Raw genomic sequence first — 21057 nt, 5'->3', positions numbered from 1 at the left:
TCCCTTCCGGGTCATTCTATTTTATTCTATCCTGGAAAACTCAACAAGGATGTAAACCAGGAATGTCCAATACTCGAAGACCTGTGGACTTCAACTCCCAGAATTCCCCAGCCAGCTCTGCTGGCTGGGGAATTCTGGGAGTTGAAGTCCACAAGTCTTCCAGTTGGCCAAGGTTGGACACTCCTGAGGTAAACCAAACCACTCCTGAGGTAAACCAAACTCCTGAGGTAAACCAAACTCCTGAGGTAAACCAAACCACTCCTGAGGTAAACCAACTCCTGAGGTAAACCAAACCACTCCTGAGGCAAACCAAACCTACCTGTATCTTTCGCGACTTCGGAGACCGGCAGCTTCCTCATCTCCGCCATGTAGCCCAGGACCGTGAAGATGACGAATCCCGCGAGGAAACTCGTGAGGCAGTTGATGGCGCTGGTGATGAGGGCATCTCTGCAACGAGAACCCAAAACCCCTTCAGCATCGAGAGTGGGGGCACGTGATTGTCGTTTGCGACCTTCCCAGCTGGCCTCCGACAAGCGAAGTGAATGGGGGAAGCCGGATTCACTTAATGACCGCATGATTCATTTAACAACGGTGGTGAAACAGGTCGTAAAATTGGGCGTGACACATTTAGCCAGCATGTTGCTTAGTAGTGGTCCCAATTCTGGTTCCAATGGTGGTTATAAGTCAAGGACTAGCTGAACACGGGGTTGAAGGTGGAAGTAAGTTACCTGTCTCTGAGTTAACTTTAGTACGTGCCCAGCCCACCTCACAGGGTTGTTGTTGTGGGGGGAAAAGGACGAGGAAGGTGGATTGGATATGTTCACCACCTTGACTTGTTTATAAAAATAATGAAGGGAGGGAGGGAGGGAGGGAGGGAGGGAGGGAAGGAAGGAAGGAAGGAAGGAAGGAAGGAAGGAAGGAAGGAAGGAAGGAAGGAAGAAAGAAAGGGAAAGAGAGAGAAAGGAAGAAAGGAAGAAAGAAAAGGAAAGAGATAGAAAGGAAGGAAGAAAGGAAGAAGTAAAGAGGGAGAGTGAAAGAGTGAAAGAAAGAAACAAAAGGAAAGAAAGAAAAGAAGGAAAAGAAGGAGGGAAGAGGGAAAGAAAGAAAGAAAGGAAAGGAAAGAGAGAGAAAGGAAGGAAGAAGTAAAGAGGGAGAGAGAAATTGAGTAAAAGAAAGAAAGAAAAAAGAAAAGAAGGAAGAGAAAAGGAGGAAAGAGGGAAAGAAAGGAAGGAAAGAAGAAAGAAAGGGAGAGTGAGAGAGAGAGAAAGAAAGAAAAAAGAAAGGAAAGAGGAAAAGAAAGAAAGAAAAAAGAAAGGAAAGAGGAAGAAAAGAAAGAGAGAGAGAAAAAGAAAGAAAGGAAGGAAGGAAGAAGGAAAGAGGGAGAGTGAAAGAGAGAGAGAAAGAAAGGAAAGAGGAAGAAAAGAGAGAGAGAGAGAAAAAGAGAAAGAAAGAAAGAAAGAAAGAGAAAAGGAGGAAAGAGAGAAAGAAAGAAAGGAAGGAAAGAAGAAAGAAAGGGAGAGTGAAAGAGAGAGAGAGAAAGAAAAAAAAAGGAAAGAGGAAGAAAAGAAAGAAAGAAAAAAGAAAGGAAAGAGGAAGAAAAGAAAAAGAGAAAAAGAAAGGAAGGAAGGAAGAAGGAAAGAGGGAGAGTGAAAGAGAGGGAGAAAGAAAGAAAAAAGAAAAGGAAAGAGGAAGAAAAGAGAGAGAGAGAAAGAGAAAGAAAGAAAGAAAGAAAGGAAGGAAGGAAGGAAGGAAGGAAGAAAGGAAGAAAGGAAGGAAGGAAGGAAGGAAGGAAGGAAGGAAGGAAGGAAGGAAGGAAGGAAGGAAGGAAGGAAGGAAACAATCTCTGGCCCTTCTGAAGAGGTCTCCCCATCCCATCTTCCCCCACCCCCACCCCCGAAGACCTTTATTTCCTTCTCCCACACGGGACTTACTGATAGCAGTTGTTGTGGAACTTGTTGTAGCTCGCAAAAGCCAGGAGGACCCCGAATCCGGGTCCGAGGGAGAAGAAGATCTGGGCCGCTGCGTCCACCCACACCTAAAGACACAAATGGACAAAGCACAACCACACCAACAGTCCGTGAAAAGAGCTGGAATCATGGAAGGTCCCATCCGACTTTGACCCATCCCCTCCTTTTCCTGCTTCCCGCTGCTAGAACGATTTGATAGGATCGGATATTGGAATAATTTATTTGAGTATTTATTTACACTTTTATCGGGGCTCACAAACCACGTCTCCTTTTATTTTACTTCAAGAGCAGTTGGCTGTCTTAAAGAGCCCCGGCAGCACAGTGGTTAGAGTGCCGTATTGCAGGCTACAAACTCTGCCCACTGCCAGGAGTTCGATCCTGACCGGCTCACGGTTGACTCAGCCTTCCGTCCTTCTGAGGTGGGTCAAATGAGGTCCCAGATCGTTGGGGGCAAGAGGCTGACTCTGTAAACTGCTTAGAGAGGGCTGGAAAGCACTATAAAGCGGTATATATGGTAAGTGCTATCGCTTGGGAAGGAAGGAAGGAGGGAGGGAGGGAGGGAGGGAGGGAAGGAAGGAAGAAAGAAAGAAAGAAAGAAAGAAAGAAAGAAAGAAAGAGGAAGGAAGGAAGGAAGGAAGGAAGGAAGGAAAGAAAGAAAGAAAGAAAGAAAGAAAGAAAGAAAGAAAGAAAGAAAGAAAGAAAGAAAGAAAGAAAGAAAGAAAGAAAGAAAGAAAGAATGAATTGCAGGCCAACTCTGTCCACTGCCAGGAGTTCGATCCTGACTGGCTCAAGATTGAAGGTTGACTCAGCCTTCCGTCATTCCAAGGTGGGTCAAATGAGGACCCAGATTGTTGGGGGGCAAGAGGCTGACTCTGTAAAATGCTTAAAGAGGGCCATAAAAGCACTGTGAAGCGGTATATACGGTAAGTCTAAGTGCTATCGCTAGAGAAGGAAGGAAGGAAGGAGGGAGAGAAAGGGAAAACGGATGGATGGATGGATGGATGGATGGATGGATGGATGGATGGAAGGAAGGAGGGGAGGAAAGAGGAAGGGATGGTGAGATGAAAGGAAGGAAAGGGAGAGAGTGAAAGAGAAAAAGAAAGAAAGAGAAAGAAGGAAGAAAGAAAGAAAGAAAGAAAGAAAGAAAGAAAGAAAGAAAGAAAGAAAGAAAGAAAGAAAAAAGAAAGAAAGAAAGAATTGCAGGCTAACTCTGTCCACTGCCAGGAGTTCGATCCTGACTGGCTCAGGATCGAAGGTTGACTCAGCCTTCTGTCCTTCTGAGGTGGGTCAAATGAGGACCCAGATGGTTGAGGGGCAAGAGGCTGACCCTTTAAAGCGCTTGGAGAGGGCTGTGAAAGCCCTGTGAAGTGGTATATGAGTCTAAGCGCTATTGCTATTACAACTTCATTGTTCCACAGGACGTTACCCAGGGAACTGAGATAAAGTGTATTTTTTCTTTTTTTTTAAACTCTAGCCAGCTATTTTTTTTTTTTATAAATAATTCAGGATGGTGAACATATCTAATACTCCTAGAACTGATGACGCTACCTAGAAGGGTCATGAAATGTCTGCAAGGAAAACACCAAGCTCAGAGACCACCAAGGACCCCACAGTGCTACTTCTCCCCCTTCTCCTTCCTTCCTTCTAGCACTGATGGTGTTATCTAGTATGGTAATGCAATGTCTACAAAGAAATCACCAAGCTCAGAGAGCACCAAAGACCCCACAAATACTTTTCCTCCTCCCTCCCCCTCCTCTCCACAAATCCCCCTCCCTTCTAGCACTGGTTGATGTTACCAAAGCGACTCTAGAACATCTGAAAAGTTCCAAATTCCCAATATCGCTGAAGGCTGAATACTCCAATAGTCTCAATGGACATTCTTTTTTTATTATTATTATTAAAAAGTTTTATAAGAAATACAAACATTTTCTCCCCCCTACCCTTTCCCCCTCCCCCCTTCCCCCCCACCCCCCTCCCTGGACTTCCCAGAACAGGCACAGGGTATAGCATTCACAAACATAAAGCTAAGATATGCTAACAAATTATTGCATTCATATTCTCCCTAAATCTTTAACTCCTTATAACTCAAGAACTATAAACTACTTAAAAATATTTCATTCATAAGCTATATGAATCTTCTTGTTCGGATACTTGTTTTGCATATAGTCAATCCATCTTCTCCATTCTGATATGTATCTTTCATTTGAATGATCTTTAAGGTATGATGAAATTTTTGCCATCTCAGCCAGATGCACAACTTTTAATGTCCATTCCTCAAGGGTGAGTGGATCTTCCTTCTTCCAGTACTGTGCCACCAGTAACCTGGCAGCTGTTATTAAATTCAAAACCAACTTAGTCTCTATTACAGTACAATCCGTGACTATTCCCAACAAAAAAAACTGTGGTGTAAATTTAATTTTTTTCCTTAAAATATTTTGAATAATCCACCATATTTTTATCCAAAAAGCCTTAATTTTTTTACATGTCCACCATATATGAAAATATGTAGCATCTTCACACTCACATCGCCAACACTTGGGTTGTAAATTTGGATACATGCAGGCTAGTTTTTTGGGGTCTAAGTGCCATCTATAAAACATTTTGTAAAAGTTCTCTCTTAAGTTTTGAGCTTGTGTGAATCTTACATTTCTAACCCATATCTTTTCCCATGTATCCAACATTATTGGTTCACCTATGTTTTGTGCCCATTTTATCATACAATCCTTGACTAAGTCTGTTTCCGAATCTATTTCCACTAATACATTATACAACCTTTTAATACGCATTTGACCTTTATCTCTTATTTGCTTTATCAAATTCTCACCCTGCTGCAAAATACCAGTTTTTTGATCCTCTCTCCATCTGGCCTGCAGCTGACCATATTGAAACCAAGTCTTAATAATCCCTTCTTCTCTTAATTGCTCCATAGATTTTAATTGTAATCTAACTCCTTCCTTATAAAGGAGTTCCTTATATGTAAACTTATCTTGCTTTTGCTCCAAATTTATATTCTCTATCGCGTGTCTGGGTACTATCCATATTGGTAACTTATCCTTTAGTTTATATTTATACTTTTTCCAGACACGCAGTTCAATGGACATTCTTGAAGGAACTCCTCAATTCTGCTTTTCTAGACCCAACCTGCCTCTTCCTTTTCCCTCTTCCCTGGAGAGAGCCAGATGCTGTCCGGGTGCAAATAGGAGATGGACTAGAACAGTGGTCCCCAACCCCCGGTCCGCGGACCGGTGCCGGGCCGTGGAGTACCTGGCACCGGGCCGCGCAGCGGCCGGGGGACATGAACGCTGCAGCGCAAAAGCTCCTGGGCCGTGCGCAATGGGCCGTGCGCAAAAGCTCCTGGGCCGTGCGCAATGGGCCGTGCGCAAAAGCTCCTGGGCCGTGCCCCCACCCCTGCGCGCGCTCAGCGGGCCGCGGCGATAAAAAGGTTGGGGACCACTGGACTAGAAGACCTCCAAGGTCCCTTCCAACTCTGTTATCCTGTGATTCTCTACCTCGGCTGGTCCAGGAGCACACGGGGACTTCGCGGCCAGACTGCGATCGACCGATTGCGATCTGCTCCTTCCTCACTTCAGAGATAGCCAGCACAATAGCCAAGATATTTTATTACTTTTAGGGCGTCGCTCGGGCCTTATTTGCAGCCGCGCTTTTGATCAAATAACAGCCTGTTTTCATTTCCTCTTGAACTCCCCCTATCAGCCATCCGACCGGCGAATATTAGAATATCTAATCTTGCTGGTGCCTGAATTTATTACTTAAAGTGAGTGGATGGATCTTTCGTCCGTGCGAAATTTTTCTAACACAGTGTAGGAAAGGGCACATTAAACCTCAGAGGTTTTGTGATTTTTTTTTAAAAAAAAGAAATTTGCAGGTGGAGGGACAGATAAATTGGATTTTGCCGCAGCTCATGTGGCAACTGATTTTACCAAAGAAACAGTGGTTTCTTAACTGATAAATTGTACGGGATATGTGATTTTTATTTTTTTTATTTTATGCTTGTTAAGGTTGTACAGCAGTGGCCAAAATCGTGGAAACCTTTTGGGAAAGTGTATTTTTGAGGTTTGATGGCTAACACCACCACTTTTTTTTTTTGGAGTTTCAAGATAATCCTATTCCACTGCTGGAATGGCCTGGGAATAGCCCAGACCTTCTTAACCCAATTGAAAATCTATGGAGAAACTTGTTAGTCAGAAGCGACCCAGCAATAAACCCAGTTAATAGAAGCCATAATTCCATCTTGGTTTCACATTAGAACAGCTGCAGAACTCAAAGACTTGGTTCGCTCCATGGGAAGACGTTGCAAGGCCGTCATTCATGCTAAAAGTTACCCAACTATTAACTGACATGGTGATCATTTTTGTATATCTCGTTTTTTCTACGTGTTTCACTTTTCTTCTTTATACTGTAACTGCTATTCTGAGAGCAAATCCTCCATAAAAGTGATTGCATTACATTCTTGATTAAATTATCTTTCCATTGATATATAATTTTATGGTACTACTCCAAAAAAAGGGGTGTTATTAGCTAGTTTTAGAAAATACACTTTTCCCAAAAGGTTTCCACAATTTTGGCCATTACTGTAATTGTAATCCAGTCCAATCCAGTCCTCCTGCAGCACTCTGCTGGCCAAAATCGGGCTGCATGGAGGCCTCCCGGGAGAACTGAAGAAGCTTCTTGGATGAGAAGCGAAAAGTCTTCAAAGAAAAACCAGAAAGGTTCCCAAAAGTTTTCCACAATTTTGGCTACTACTACTGTAGACTGATCGCCCCAGGAAAGAACTGCGCTGACATACTAATAAAGGAGTGAATATTATACAAGTGGTCTTCCACATACAATGATTTATTTAATGACTGTTCAAAGTGAAAAAAAGTGACCGAGGACCGTTGTAGCATCCCTGGGGGGGGGAAGGTATCACACAATCCCCCTTCTGTGACCTTCCAAGAAGCAAAGTCAACGAGGAAGCCAGATTCACTTAAGAACTGTGTTTCCCATTTAACAACTGCAGTGATTCACTTAAGAAATGCAGAAAGGAAGATGGTAAAATGAGACCCAAACTGTACAACTGTTTTGCTAAGCAACGCTTAGAAATTTTGGGCTCGATTGTGGTCCTAACTGAAAGAGCCTTGGTGGCGCAGCAGACTAAAGCACTGTTAAGTAATACCAGTTGCCTGCAATTACTGCAAGTTCAAATCTCACCAGGCTCAAGGTTGACTCAGCCTTCCATCCTTCCGAGGTAGGTAAAATGAGGACCCGGATTGTGGGGGCAATGAGTTGACTTTGTATAAAAAAAAAGAACACCGCTTGGGGGGCCCCCGAAAGCCCTACTAAGCAGGTATATACAAAAGTATGAAGGCTATTGCTTAACGCATTGTAAGCCGCCCTGAGTCCGGAAAAGTGCGGCATATAAATCGAACTAATAAATAAATAAATAAATAAATCCAGAACTACCTATAATTTTTGAAAAGTTTTCTTTCCTTGAAAAAGGGGCTTCTGATTGGATGATTTCAGAACGGTTGAAAATTTCCATTGCAATTCCTCACAGACTTGGGCGCTATCTAACAAAATGTAATTCAAGGGTGAAAAAAGTAAGGTTCTGCATAGAAACAAAATGCACAGGTACAGTATAGGTGGTACCTTGCTCAATAGTAGTAACGGTGAGAGGGATCTTGGAGTCCTAGTGGACAATCGCTTAAATAGGAGCCAGCCGTGTGCAGCAGCTGCCAAAAAAGCCAACACAGTTCTAGGCTGCATCAAAGGAGCTCTGGTGGCTCAGCAGACTGATTAACATCCACTTACATTTGCTGCCTGCAATTACTGCAAGTTCAAATCTCACCAGGCTCAAGGTTGACTCAGCCTTCCATCCTTTCAAGGTAGGTAAAATGAGGACCCAGATTGTGGGGGCAATAAGCTGACTTTGTATAAATATACAAAAGTATGAAGGCTATTGCTTAACGCATTGTAAGCCGCCCTGAGTCTCCGGAGAAGGGCGGCATATAAATCAAATTAAAACAAAAAAACAACAGAGGGAGAGAATCAGGATCGCGTGAAGTGTTAATACCACTTTATAAGGCCTTGGTAAGGCCACACTTGGAATAATGGATCCAGTTTTGGTCGCCACGATGTAAAAAAGATGTGGAGACTCTAGAAAGAGTGCGGAGAAGAGCAACCAAGAGGATTAAGGGACTGGAGGATGAAACATATAAAGAACGGTTGCTGGAATTGGGGATGTCTAAATTAATGAACAGAAGGACTAGGGAGGACATGATAGCACCAGTCCAATATTTGAGGGGCTGCCAAAAAGAAGAGTTGGGGGTCAATTTATTCTCCAAAGCACCAGAAGGAAGAACAAGAAGCAATGGATGGAAACTCATCAAGGAGAGAAGCAACCTGGAATTAAGGAGAAATTTCCTGACAGCGAGAACAATTAATCAGTGGAACAACTTGCCACCAGAAGTTGTAAATGCTCCAACACTGGATGTTTTTAAGAAGGGATTGGATAACCATTTGCCCTTTTAGGGAAGTTTTGAAACTTCCTTAGTGAACGTGGCAAAGTTTGAGAGGGTGGCAGCTGATGCATTGGTCATATGTGATGTTTTCTTTCCATCACACACAACCTTCTCTAAACACTTCCTAATCTGGAGGAGGGGGAAAAAAAACCCTGGGAAGGTTGGGGTTGAAAGGCCACTAAAGAGCAACCGAAAGGGAACTTGTACAATCATCCTTAGTCACTTCTTCTTCATCATCTCACTGGAAGCATTTTGGGCTGATGAGAAGGTCATGTCAACTGTTGGCGAATCCAGAAAAAGAAATTCCTGGGGACATGATTTTATACAGAATACAGGATAAAAGAATTGGAACGGACCTTGTAGTAGTTCATCTAGTCCAACCCGAGACAGTTGTTAAGTGAGCTTTTGCCCTGTTTTACGAACTTTCTTGCCATGGTTGTTAAGTGAATCACTGCAATTGTTAAGTTACGTCACCCGCTTAAGCGAATCCGGCTTCCCCGCTGATTTTGCTCGACAGAAGATCCCCAAAAGGGGATCACGTGACCCCCAGGAACACTCAACCATCGTAAATGGTTGAGTTTACGGCCAAGCGTCTGAATTTCGATCACCATGGGGATGCCGCAACGGTTGTAAGTGTGAAAAAATGGCCGTAAGTCCATTTTTTTCAGTGCTGTGATAAGTTCGAACGGTCGCTAAGCAAAACGCAGCATCTGTATTAAAAAGTGGGGTTGGGTTTTTGATGGAACGATTGATTTATTGATTTACGATAGTTGATTTACGTTGAGCTGTTGACGCCCGCTATGGACTTACGTGAGTCGTGAGAAGCTTCTGCCAATCGGGCTGCAGGTAGTAGAGGACCCCCTTCCACGCTCCAGGTAAGGTGGCTCCACGGATCAAGAGGATGAGGAGGATGGCGTAAGGGAAGGTGGCCGTCACCCAGACCACCTGCGAGGAGAAGCAGTGGAGAAGACGGAAGAAGGTTGAGGAGGCTGAATCGAGGCTCTCCACCAAGAATGGAAACTCAAGGTCCATCTGTTAGGTGGAGAAACCTCTCTGCTCTTGAATGAAGCTCCTCAGACTTTACTACCTGTAGGATGGGAGGTGTTCAAACTTGGCCACTTGAAGACCTGTGGACTTCAACTCCCAGAATTCCCCAGCCAGCACAGCTGGCTGGGGAATTCTGGGAGTTGAAGTCCACAGGTCTTCAAGTGGCTGAGGTTGGACATTCGTGGTGTAGGTAGGAGAAGACCTGCTTCTAGTCCCTTTCTCACTTAAGATGCTGTCCTGAGATGTGGAGACATGGAAGCAATTTAGGTTGGGGGCAAGTGGAGTTCGATGACTCACGTCTTGGGGGGGTGAGTTTGCTTTTCAGGGGGATACATCCACCCCGATCACTTAGGCTGAAGTATCACGGGGTGATGCCCATGGATGATTTGACCTTCAGAGAGTCATCTTCCAATTTAAATTGGACAACTGTTGAGTCTTCAGGCCAGGAGGGAGGGAAGGAGAGAAGAGAAGAGAAGAGAAGAGAAGAGAAGAGGGAAGGGAAGGGAAGAGAAGAGAAGAGAAGAGAAGAGAAGAGAAGAGAAGGGAAGGGAAGGGAAGGGAAGGGAAGGGAAGGGAAGAGAAGAGAAGAGAAGAGAAGAGAAGAGAAGAGAAGAGAAGAGAAGAGAAGAGAAGAGAAGAGAAGAGAAGAGAAGAGAAGAGAAGAGAAAATAGAGAAGGGAAGGGAAGGGAAGGGAAGGGAAGAGAAGAGAAAATAGAGAAGGGAAGGGAAGGGAAGGGAAGGGAAGGGAAGGGAAGGGAAGGGAAGGGAAGGGAAGGGAAGGGAAGAGAAATGGAGGGAGGAAAATTAGAAGGAAAGAAGAGTAAAAGAAAGAAAAATGAGAAAGGGACAAAGAGGAGAAGGAAGGGAGAGAGGGAGGAAAGGACAAAAGAGGAAAGGAGGGAAGGAAGAAGGAAGGAAGGAAGGAAGGAAAGAAGGAAGGAAGGAAAGAAAGAAAGAATGAAAGAAAGAAAGAATGAAAGAAAGGAAAGAAAAGAGGAAAAGAAAAATGGAGGGAGGAAGATGAGAAGGAGATGAGAAAGGGACAAAGAGGAGAAGGAAAGTTGGGTGGGAGGAAAGGGGAAAAAAGGGAAGGAGGGAAGGAAAGAAGAACTGAAAGAAAGGAAGGAAGGTAGAGAGAGAAAGAAAGAAAGAAAGAAATGGGAAAGGGAAAGGGAAAGGGAAAGGAAGGAAGGAAGGAAGGAAGGAAGGAAGGAAGGAAGGAAGGAAATGGAATCTTATCATACCATAACTGAGTGGAATGCCAAGCCTGAGCTCTCCCCGCCTCCCATGGGCCTCATCCCTGCCCACTTGGGTCGGCCAATCCCTGCCCCCCCAGACTCCTAATCTCTCTTTTGGGGAGGGGGTGGTGGTCTTTGTCACAAGACCCAGAAGAAGAAAGAGCAGAGAGAAACTTTGTAGGCTTTGGACCCCAAGCTCCTGTCCTCTGCCTCCCTCCCTCCATCCATCCATCTCCTCCTCCTCCTCCTCCTCCTCTCCTTCTTCTTCACCTTTCCAGATGTTTTGACCCCTTTCCAGATGCTGAAGTAGACGACGGTGAAGATGAAGAGCAGGCAGAGGGTGAGCTGCCAGCTGATGCCTCCCAGGTCCTCCAGGCCCTTCGCGCGGTGGATTTGCAGGACGTGGCGGCTGAAAGGGACGGCAGAGACAGGAGGGCTGGGTCAGCATCCCCACTCTTCAACGGGGGCAAGGGAGGGAGGAAGGAGGGAGGGAGGGAAGGAAGGAGGGAAGGAAAGGAAGGAAGAAAGGAGGGAGGGAGGGAGGGAAGGAAAGGAAAGGAAGGAAGGAGGGAAGGAAGGAAGGAAGGAAGGAAGGAAGGAAGGAAGGAAGGAAGGAGAGAAGGGGGAAGGAGGGAGGAAGGGAAGGGAAGGGAGGAAGGAAGGAAAGGAAGGAAGGAAGGGAGGGAGGGAGGGAGGGAAGGAGGGAAGGAAGGAAAAGGAAGGAAGGAAGGGAGGAAGGAGGGGGAGGGAAGGAAGGAAGGAAGGAAGGAAAGGAAGGAAGGGAGGAAGGGAGGAAGGAGGGGGAGGGAAGGAAGGAAGGAAGGAAAGGAAGGAAGGAGGGAAGGAAGGAAAGGAAGGAAGGAAGGGAGGAAGGAGGGGGAGGGAAGGAAGGAAGGAGGGAAGGAAGGAAAGGAAGGAAGGGAGGAAGGAAGGAAGGAGGGAAGGAAGGAGGGAGGGGAAGGAAGGAAAGGAAGGAAGGAAGGAGGGAAGGAAGGAAAGGAAGGAAGGAAGGAAGGTGTCAGGCACTAGAGTAAATGCAGCTTGAAGTGCTGACAGAAGGAAAGAGGGAAGGAAGGGTTAGGGTTAGGGTTAAGGTTAAGGTTAGGGTTCCTTCATCTTTCTCCTTCTTTCCTTCCTTGTAGATTCATAGACGATCAGAATTGGAAGGGACCTCAGAGGTCTTCTAGTCCAACCCCCTGCTCAAGCAGGAGACCCTATACCTGTGATGGCAAACCTATGGCCATTTCCAGCCTCCAGAGGGCTTCGGGTGGGGATGGGGAAGGCTGTTTTTGCCCTCCCCAGACTCCAAGAAAGCCTCTGGAGCCTGAGGAGGGCGAAAAACAAGCCTACCGGTCCCACCAGTAACCTTTTTGCCGTCACGTGCCAAAAGCGGGGGGACCATAGCGCATGCATGCAGGGGGGGTTCACACATTCATGCACGGGGGGGCGGGGCGCTGGGGAGGTATTGAATTATGGGTGCCCCCTGCACTCCCTCCGTTTTTGACACGCGACGGCAAAAAGGTTCGCCATCCCTTCCCTATTCCATGGGTCAGGTGCGCGTATACAATGGTGGCCGGAGTCTGCCTTTCTTTCGTCCTCCAACCGGCTTGAAAAAACGGGGACCTGCGCGTCGGGGGTTGTCCCGAAAACCTTCCAAGAAAGCCGAGGGCTTCCCGCACTCCTCTGCCCATCGTCCACGCCTCCTTCCCGTCTTCCCGACCGTCCCCTCTTTCGACTTACATGCACTTACGTATAGAATTCTTCGGCCGGGGAGGAGGAGTTGGCCGTCCAAGCGATGCTCTGGTTGGAGAAATAATTCATGCAGTGCGGGGTGTTCCAGGCGTTGTCGCAGCTGACCCAGGGCAGGTCGCTGCGGAAGGAGGAGACGAGGTAATACAAGGCCCAGGCCATGATGGTGTTGTAGTAGGAGGCCACGTAGAAGGCGATGATGCAGATGGCGTAGCCGATGCCTGGAAAGGGACGGGAGACGAGGAAGGGAAGGACCCGTGAGGCCCGTTCAAAAGCCGAGGGAGAGTTTTGAGGGCTGCATTGGGATGCCATTATTATTATTATTATTATTATTATTATTATTATTATTATTATTATTATTATTATTATTATTATTATTATTATTATTTATTGGTTAATCTTTAGTGAGATTCACAGCCTTTGAGGCTGGTTAATAGCTCAGCAGCTGGAGTCCTAACCAAGGACCTAGGAACTGTTAAGGTATTATTATTATTATTATTATTATTATTATTATTATTATTATTATTATTATTATTATTATTATTATTATTTATTGGTTAATCTTTAGTGAGATTCACAGCCTTTGAGGCTGGTTAATAGCTCAGCAGCTGGAGTCCTAACCAAGGACCTAGGAACTGTTAAGGTATTATTATTATTATTATTATTATTATTATTATTATTATTATTATTATTATTATTATTATTATTATTATTATTTATTGGTTAATCTTTAGTGAGATTCACAGCCTTTGAGGCTGGTTAATAGCTCAGCAGCTGGAGTCCTAACCAAGGACCTAGGAACTGTTAAGGTATCGTCGGAGGATGTAAGTTATTCTGAGTAAGTCAAAATAATAATAATAATAATAATAATAATAATAATAATAATAATAATAATAATAATAATAATAATATTATACCCAAATAAGCAAGAAGGAACTCCAGACAAACATTCGAGGAATTACAAAGGAAGAGAAAACCACACTGCACCTACACTGACCAGGGCAAATCACCAGTATATAAACAGAGAGCAAGCCTCACTCCTTTCTAGCACTGATGAGGTTACCTAGTTGGGTCATGAAATGTCTTCAAAAAAACCACAAGCTCAGAGAGCACCAAGGACTCCATAGTTGTTGTCGTCGTCCTCCTGCTCCTCCCTTTTACCACTGATGATGCTACCTAGTTGGGTCGTGAAACGTCTGCAAGAAAACCCACAATCTCAGAGACCCCACTGTTGTCTTCCTCTTCCTCCTCCTCCTCCCCCTCCTTTCCGCAAACCCCACTCCCTTGTAGAACTGATGCTGGTACCTAGTTGGGTCCTGAAATGTCTACAAGAAAACCCTCAAGCCATTCAACGCTGAGCTACAGATGTTCCCTCCTCTTGGTCTTTCCACTCTCTTCTACGTTCACCCCTGCCCCACATCCCATAATACTAACAGCCTTGCTCTCCTGAAGTACCTTTGAAGATGGGGCAGATCTTCCTCCAGATGGAGATGCAGCCATGGCGGTGGTACTGCCCCAGCGCCAGCTCCATGTAGAAGAGAGGGATTCCTCCGAAGATGGCCATGATTGCGTACGGTATGAGGAAGGCCCCTAGGCGAAAGGATAGGATTAGAAGGGGGTTGGACTAGAAGACCTCAAGGGGCCCCTTCCGACTCTGTTATTCTGTATTGCAAAACACAGGTAGTCCTCAACTTACAACCGTTCACTTACAACAGTGTTTCTCCACCTTGGAAGCTTGAAGATGGGTGGACTTCAACTCCCAGAATCCCCCAGCCAACTCCCAGAATCTTCAACTCCCAGAACTTCAACTCCCAGAATCCCCCAGCCAACTCCCAGAATCCAGCAGCGCTGGCTGGGGGATTCTGGGAGTTGAAGTCCACCCATCTTCAAGCTACCAAGGTTGAGAAACACTGATTTACAACATTACAAAAAAGCAACTTATGACCGTTTTCCACACTTACGACCTTTGAAGCAGGGGTGTCAAACTTTATTTCATCAGGATTGTGTTTGATCTCGGAGGGCCCCCCCCCCCCTCGGGGTGGCTGGAGCTGGGCGTGGTCATTTGACACTTTTTTATTTTTAAATTTATACCCTATTGTTTAATAGTAAATTGTTTTTCCAGGAAGAAAAAAGCTATCTATACTATTGTATGTTTATTATTCAACTAATAATAAGAATACAATCGCCTAAATAATACGATATTGTAAGACTTAACAGCAGAGGTAAAATTTCTAGGATAGTAAATAGAATTGGCCATCAATGAGAGATCGTTGATTGTAGATTAAAGGGACCTGGAGTTTGTAAAATCTGGCATTAAACTGTAGTATTGTGCCTTGGTGGCGCAGCAGACTAAAGCACTGTTAAGTAATACCAGCTGCCTGCAATTACTGCAAGTTCAAATCTCACCAGGCTCAAGATTGACTCAGCCTTCCATCCTTCCGAGGTAGGTAAAATGAGGACCCGGTTTGTGGGGGCAATAAACTGACTTTGTATAAAGAAGAACACTGCTTAGGGGGGGCCGAAAGCCCTACTAAGCAGGTATATACAAAAAATATGAAGGCTATTGCTTAAAAGCATTGTAAGCCGCCCTTAGTCTCCAGAAAAGGGTGGCATATAAATCGAACCAAATAAATAAATTTATTTATTTATTTTTATTTTATTAAATTTCTATACCGCCCTTCTCCCAAAGGACTCAGGGCGGTGAACAGCCACGAGATAAAACACGAGATAAAATAAATAAATAAATAAATATAGGATGTTGCTTGAGCCACATGCAGTCATGGCCAAAATTGTGGAAACCTTTCGGGAAAATTGTATTTTTGAGGTTTGATGGCTAATAACACCACTTTTTTTTTTGACAGTTTCCAGATAATCCTATTCCACTGCTGGAACGGCCTGGGAAGAGCCCAGACCTTCTTAACCCAACTGAAAATCTATGGAGCTGATGAAAGAAACTGGTTAGTTAGAAGCCACCTAGCAATAAAACCCAGTTAATAGAAGCCATCATTCCATCTCGGTTTCACATTAGAAAAGCTGCAGAACTCAAAGACTTGGTTCCCTCCATGGAAAGACGTTGTAAGGCCATAATTCATGCTGAAGGTGACCCAACGAAGGATTAACTGACATGGGGATCATTTTTGCATATCTCGTTTTTTCTACGACTTTTACTTTTCTTCTTTATACTGTCACTGCTATTCTCATAGCAAATCCTTCATAAAAGCTGTTGCATTACATTCTTCATTAAATTATCTTTCCATTGATATATAATTTTAAGGTACTACTCCCCAAAAAAGTGGTGTTATTAGCTAGTTTTAGAAAATACGCTTTTCCCAAAAGGTTTCCACAATTTTGGCCACTACTGTCATTGTCATCCAGTCCAATCTAGTCCTCCTGCAGCACTCTGCCAGCCAAAATCGGGCTGCATGGAGGCCTCCCGGGAGAACTGAAGAAGCTTCTTGGATGAGAAGCGAAAGGTCTTCAAAGAAAAACCAGAAAGTCTAGTTGCCTCTTCAAAAAGCACCTGTGGGACACCATGACCTGGATGACAGAGAATTTCTACAGAATCTCAGGGGCTGCCCCAAAGAAGAATTTAATTTAATTTAATTTAATTAATTCAATTTATATGCCGCCCCTCTCCGAAGACTCAGGGTGGCTAAAGAGGGAGTCAAGCTATTCTTCAAAGCACCTGAAGGCAGGACAAGAAGCAACAGGTGGAAATTAATCAAGGAGAGAAGCAACCTGGGATTAAGGAGTAATTTCCTGACAGTGAGGACAATTAACCAGTGGAACAGCTTGCCACCAGAAGTTGTGGGTGCTCCATCACTGGAGGTTCTCTTTAAGAAGAGATTGGACAGCCACTTCTCTGAAATGGAATACTGTCTGAAAAGAGGGCTAGACTGAGTCCTTCGGGAGTAGGGCGGTATATAAATTCAATAAAATAAATAAAAATTCAATAAAATAGACTAGAAGACCTCCGAGATCCCTTCTAACTCTATTATTCTACGTTCAATGTTCTTCCAAGCACTGGAACTCACCTCCACCATTTTGGTAACATATGTACGGAAAGCGCCAAACGTTGCCCAGGTCTACCGCATAACCGATGACCGAGAGGAGAAAGTCCATTTTTTTACTCCAGGTCTCTCTCTCCCGCTGTTCCGTCAAGGGCGGTTGAGATCCTACCACCCCGAAGATGGCGGTGGTCGGCGGGCCAGGGGAGGGTCCGGAGGGGAGGCCCAGGGTGTCTCCTGCCACCTTGCCAGGACCGAGAGGGCTCTGGGCTCCAGAGAAGCCATTGGACACCGGACTGGTGGCTCGATTTTCGCCATGGCTGGCTGGGTTGGGTTTCTGGACCCCGTCGGTCAGTTCTAAGGTCGGCTTGGTGGCCTTGTCCAGGAGATGCCGGTTCTCCGTGCAATCGCTTCCGTCTTTGCAGTCCGAAGGCCCCTTCGGGGAGGGGAGAGGCTGGGTCTCTTCCTTGGAGACTGTGTCCTCCATCCCACTGGTTAGAAGACCTCTGTCCTCTTGTCCATGGGCCACTTGACCTTCTGGCTGCAGATGGTCTGGAGAATGTCCAGGGGACCACAGCTTCACCCTAGACACACCGAGTGTGCCTGTTGTGGAGACAAAACACATTTATTTATTTTTTTAATTTTATTTTTTTAATTTGATTTATATGCCGCCCTTCTCCGGAGACTCAGGGTGGCTTACAATGCGTTAAGCAATAGCCTTCATACTTTTGTATATTTATACAAAGTCAGCTTATTGCCCCCACAAACTGGGTCCTCATTTTACCTACCTTAGAAAGGATGGAAGGCTGAGTCAACCTTGAGCCTTGGCAAGATTCGAACCTGCAGTAATTGCAGGCATCTGATCTTAATAACCAGCTTAATAATTCAATTTATTGAATTTATATCCCGCCCTTCTCCCCGAAGGGACTCAGGGCGGTGAACAGCCGAAAATTAAAATAACATACAATATAAAAGTTAAGATAACTAAAAAATAAATTAAATTAATCGGCCTCCCAATTTAAAACCCCAAGCTATACAATTAAAAAAATTAACCCATAAAACCTATTCAGGCCAGGCCGGCTTGCTGAAATAAAAATGTCTTCAGGGCCTTACGGAAAGTGTGGAACCATAGAGAGGTCCCAAACCTTCAACCAGAACCGAACCCCAAATTTCCATGGCTAGGCGAGGCAGTGAGTTCTGTCCCATTTTACGACCTTGGGTGCCACCGTTGTTAAGCGAATCGTTGCAGGTTTTTTAAGCTAATAAGTGAAGTTTGTTTTTTTTTAAACAAGTTTTATTGGGGTTTTTTTTTCTTTTCTCCTCTTCCACCTTCACCCGTATCTTTCTTTCTTTCTTCTTTTTTTTGAACAGAGTGTTCGTCGTTTCTTATCTTATACCATTAGTCCAATTCAAATCCATTTTACTTAATTACAATTTTTGTCAATATGGTTTCTTTTTTTTAAAAAAAAATATACCTCAGTATTTCTACACTTGCATACATAAACACCTTCTTCATTTATCCCTAAATTCTAACTTTACTATTTGTACGTATTTGTCCTCTTTTATTCTTAAACAATTATATTATATTTATATTTTATTAAATTTCTATACCGCCCTTCTCCCGAAGGACTCAGGGCGGTGAACAGCCAGGAGATTAAAACACATAAATACAAAAAATTTAAAATGAATTAAAAAACGAATTAAATAATTTGGCTGAATTTAAAATACCCCATAATTTAAAACAAATTAAAATTTACATTTAAAAATTTACATTTAAAAAGGGGAGAATTCATTATATTTTCTTAATATATTTATATTTGTTGGTTCAGAGCTGCCTTTCTTCCACTTCATCTTTTTTTTTAAATTATACAGCAATCTTTCTCCTCAAACCTAGCCTCTCCCTCTTGTCCTTCCAACTTTCTTTCCCCACCTTCTTCTTCTCTTCTCTACTTCCCCTTCTCTTCTCCTTCTCCTCCTCTCTTCCCCCGTTTTACCTTCTCTCCTACTCTGCTTTCCCTTCCCTTCCTTCCTCCCTACCCTTCCGTCCCTCTCTCTCCTTCCTCCTCCCTTCCAATTCCTTCATCTCTCTCTATTGCTGTATTCGTTTTCAATTTAAGCTAATAAGTGAAGTGAAGTGAAGCTTCATCCCTGGAGGGTTTTTAAGAAGAGACTGGACAGTCACTTGTCTGAAATGATATAGGACAGTGATGGAGTGGGGGGGGGCTGGGGGGGGTCGTGCGCCTACGTGCCCACACCCATAATTCTATGCCCCCTGTGCATGTGCGTGCAACCCCCCTGCTCCCTCCCTGCTCCTGGCACATGATGGCCCGGTAGGTCCTTTTTACTCTCTCACTTGGCTCCAGAGCCTTCCTAGGAGTCTGGGGAGGGCCTTCCCCACCCACCTGGAGGTCCTCCAGAGGCCAGAAATGGCCTGTTTGCCAACTTCCGGTGGGACCAGAAGGCCTGTTTTTTTGCTGTCCCCAGCCTCCAGAGCCTCTCTAGGAGTCTGGGGAGGGTGAAAACGGCCTTCCCCACCCCTCCGGAGGCCGAAAACGGCCCATTTGCCAACTTCCTAGAGAGGCTCTGGAGGCCGGGGACAGCAAAAAATGGGCCTTCCCCACCCCCCACCCTCCCTCCGAGGCTCTCCAGAGACAGGAAACAGCCTGTTTCGTGCCGGAGCTGAACTCGCGTGCCCACTGATATGGCTACGCGTGGCACCTGTGGCACCTGTTCGCCATCACGGATATAAGGTCACCTGCTTGAGAAAGGGGGCTGGACTAGAAGACCTCCAAGGTTCCCTTTCCAAATCTATTCTGATTCTGATTCTGAATCTGGCTTCCCCATGGACTTTGCTCATCAGAAGGTCGCAATCACGTGACCCCCCTCCCCCAGGATACGGCAACCGTCATAACTATGAGTCAGTGGCCCAGAGTTCTGAATCTCAATCACGTGACTGTGGGGGGGGGAACGCTGCAATGGTCATAAGTGTGAAAAACGGTCGTTAAGTTCCTTTAACGGTCCTGAAATGAAGCGTTGTAAGTTGAGGACTACCTGTAACATGGTTGTTAAGTGAATTTGCGTTTCTCACTGTTTAAGTCATCTGTTGTTGGAGGAAACGGGTTTAAAATCTCAGGAATAAGAGTTGTGTGTAGTTTCGCAAATAGGTAGTCCTCCACTTACGACTACAATTGAGCCTAAACCTTGTGTTCCTAAGTGAGACGTTTTTATTTTGAAGGGGGCTGGCTCAGCCTGCGGTGTGCTTGACACAGCAGAGGTCAAAAAAGTCAAGATGGCGGCTTCATTTGGACTGTTGTGGCCGTCATGGGGCTTTAATTTTACCCTCAACTGCAGCTGTTCCTGGTTATCTCATGTCTTTTGCCAGCTCCCCAAACACGGAAAGACTCAACTACAGCTTTGTTTATTTTTTTTAAAATTGCAATTAAGTCAGCAATTTATTCATTCTCCATAAACAGAGGAAGAATCAACCGTGGAGACTTGCCTTTGATGACGTTATTAATTTTATCTTTCCGTTCTCTTTATTTTAGAATAGAACGAAACAGGACAGAACAGAACAGAATATGGGAACAGAATAGAAAAATAGAATAGAAGAATAGAATAGAATGCAATATAGAAATAATAATGGAATGGAATGGAATGGAATGGAATGGAATGGGATAGGATAGGATAGGATAGGATAGGATAGGATAGGATAGGATAGGATAGGATAGGATAGGATAGAATAGAATAGAATAGAGAATAGAGAATAGAATAGAATAGAATAGAATAGAGAATATAATATAGAATAGAATAGAATAGAATAGAATAGAATAGAATAGAATAGAATAGAATAGAATAGAATAGAATAGAATAGAATAGAATAGAATAGGATGGAAGGAACCTTGGAGGTCCTCTAGTCCAGCCCCCCACTCAAGCAGGAGAACCTGCTCTAGAGGCCGCCCAACGTTATCAGGCTCTACGAAGATATATACAGGTAGTCCTCGACTTATGACCCCTTTTGGAACCTGAGCGTCCATTTCTAAGCCAGGCGGCCATTAAAGTGAGTCATACCCAATTTGAATCACTATTTCCTCTGTGGTCACTAAGCAAATCCAGCTTCCCCCATTGACTTGGCTTGTTGGAAACCGGCCGGGAAGGAAACGGGTTGGACTAGATGATCTCGAAGACCCCAACTCTGTTATTCTCGCTCAGCATTGGAAATTTTGGTCCCCACTGTGTCCATAAGTCGAGGACTATCTATACAGGGAGTCCTCGACTTACAGCAGTTCATTTAGTGACCATTCAAAAATAACAATGGTACAGGTAGTCCTCGATTTACAGCTTTTCACTTAGTGACCGTTCGAAGTCACGATGGCGTTGAAAAAAGTGACTTATGACCGTTTTTCACACTTACGACCGTTGCAGCATCACGCGAGTTACATTCGGATGCTTGACAACTCACTCACATTTGTGACGGTTGCAATGTCCCGGGCAAGAAAAGTCATAAAATGGGGACAAAACTCACTTAAT

General features: G+C 44.6%; 1 protein-coding gene across 1 annotated transcript in view; it reads right to left on the bottom strand.

The window, feature by feature from the left end:
* SLC6A4 (solute carrier family 6 member 4) overlaps window positions 1-21057 on the bottom strand; it is a 50956-nt gene that overhangs the window by 19250 nt on the left and 10649 nt on the right. The window contains exons 2-8 of the mRNA XM_087890352.1: window positions 16558-17133; window positions 13979-14113; window positions 12525-12744; window positions 11045-11183; window positions 9299-9433; window positions 1932-2035; window positions 320-447 (exon numbers count right to left, since the gene is read on the bottom strand). Coding sequence (XP_087746478.1) covers window positions 320-447; window positions 1932-2035; window positions 9299-9433; window positions 11045-11183; window positions 12525-12744; window positions 13979-14113; window positions 16558-17017 — 1321 coding nt within the window. The 5' untranslated portion in view covers window positions 17018-17133. The remainder of the gene's footprint in view (window positions 1-319; window positions 448-1931; window positions 2036-9298; window positions 9434-11044; window positions 11184-12524; window positions 12745-13978; window positions 14114-16557; window positions 17134-21057) is intronic.

Source organism: Pantherophis guttatus, chromosome 1, assembly GCF_059756535.1.
Source record: "Pantherophis guttatus breed Tessera chromosome 1, ASM5975653v1, whole genome shotgun sequence".
NCBI lineage: Eukaryota > Metazoa > Chordata > Lepidosauria > Squamata > Colubridae > Pantherophis > Pantherophis guttatus.
The sequence above is the reverse complement of the archived record's forward strand: the minus strand, read 5'-3'. Positions and strand labels throughout refer to the sequence as shown.